Consider the following 1,124-nt stretch of genomic DNA (forward strand, 5'->3'; position numbering starts at 1 on the left):
CCCCCCCCCCCTTACCAGCGCGGTTGTAGCCGAACAGGGTCGGGCGAGTCCAACCGACGATGTTTGCCGAGGGAAGTACGGCAGGAGCCCTCCAACACTAGTACGTCTCGATCCGGTGAATGTACCAGACGCCGCGTGTTGTTTCGAGGAAAAAAAATAATAAAAAAGTATTCACTCACGCGTTGTACGATACCTCGGACTATCACAGTGGTGCGGTTTCATCTGAACAGTGAATATCACTAGTTTGAAAAATAAACTAGGGCCTAGGGATTTGGGGGGACTGTTTAAACGACTGATGGTAAATTTTTGGGGGCTATTGCATCTGTGTAATGCGGAATTGTTATGTGGTTGATACCGACGTATAGCCCGACAACCGCCATGTTTGGTGTTTACGAGCCGCGAGGGAGAAGCTACGGCACACGCTGACGTCACGGGACTAGGGAATTATCAGCGGCAGGGGGCAGCACTGGAAGTACAACGATTTTGTCAACTTTTTTGGGAAAACTGTAATTTATGAGGTTTGCCGAAGGGCTTAACCTTGTCTGGGGATTTTTGGCCTAGGGAATTCTGGGGAATTGCCGGCCTGTGGGGGGTGGGGGGACGAGTGGAGAGTTTTTTTCGGGATTTAGTGCGGAAAAAGGGGGTTTATCACCGATGGGACGTGCGTGTGGCGCCGGTTGCACTCGATGTGAACACCGTTTCGAAAACATTAGGTGGCACTCCACAACGGAGTACTGATTTTCAGTGTTTTTTTTTTTTTTGGAGGGGGCAACCCTCGAGGAGTTGAAAACATCCGGCATGCGCCGTGGAAACTCACGTAAACAAATTTTTTTGGGACGGGGTGGCAAGTTTGTGGTGTGAAATCACGTGGAGTTATTCATCAGGTGCTCATTTGGATTACGTGGTGATTTTTTTTCAGTGAAATTATCGAATTTTTAGTGGCTAGTCGAACGTGACTTTTATGGAAATGGATCTTGGAAACGTTTATGCCGCCGAGCGGATACTCAAGAAGAGAGAAAAGAGGGTGAGTGGGGAGGGGGAAATGCCGCCAGACGGCGGCACCGGACAGAACGGGATTAATGGGGCTTTCGTGTTTGTCTATGCGCAATGGGGGGGGGGGGGGG

At 50.1% G+C, this 1,124-nt stretch overlaps 1 protein-coding gene across 1 annotated transcript in view; it reads left to right on the forward strand.

The window, feature by feature from the left end:
- The first annotated feature begins 34 nt into the window (after nt 1-34).
- Nucleotides 35-1,124, forward strand: part of LOC107037390 (polycomb group protein Pc) — a 5,147-nt gene continuing 4,057 nt past the window's right edge. Inside the window, exon 1 of the mRNA XM_015255923.2 lies at nt 35-1,024. Coding sequence (XP_015111409.1) covers nt 962-1,024 — 63 coding nt within the window. The 5' untranslated portion in view covers nt 35-961. The remainder of the gene's footprint in view (nt 1,025-1,124) is intronic.

This window comes from Diachasma alloeum, unplaced genomic scaffold (genome assembly GCF_001412515.2).
Source record: "Diachasma alloeum isolate Michigan unplaced genomic scaffold, Dall2.0 Dall_scaffold_00219, whole genome shotgun sequence".
Lineage (NCBI taxonomy): Eukaryota > Metazoa > Arthropoda > Insecta > Hymenoptera > Braconidae > Diachasma > Diachasma alloeum.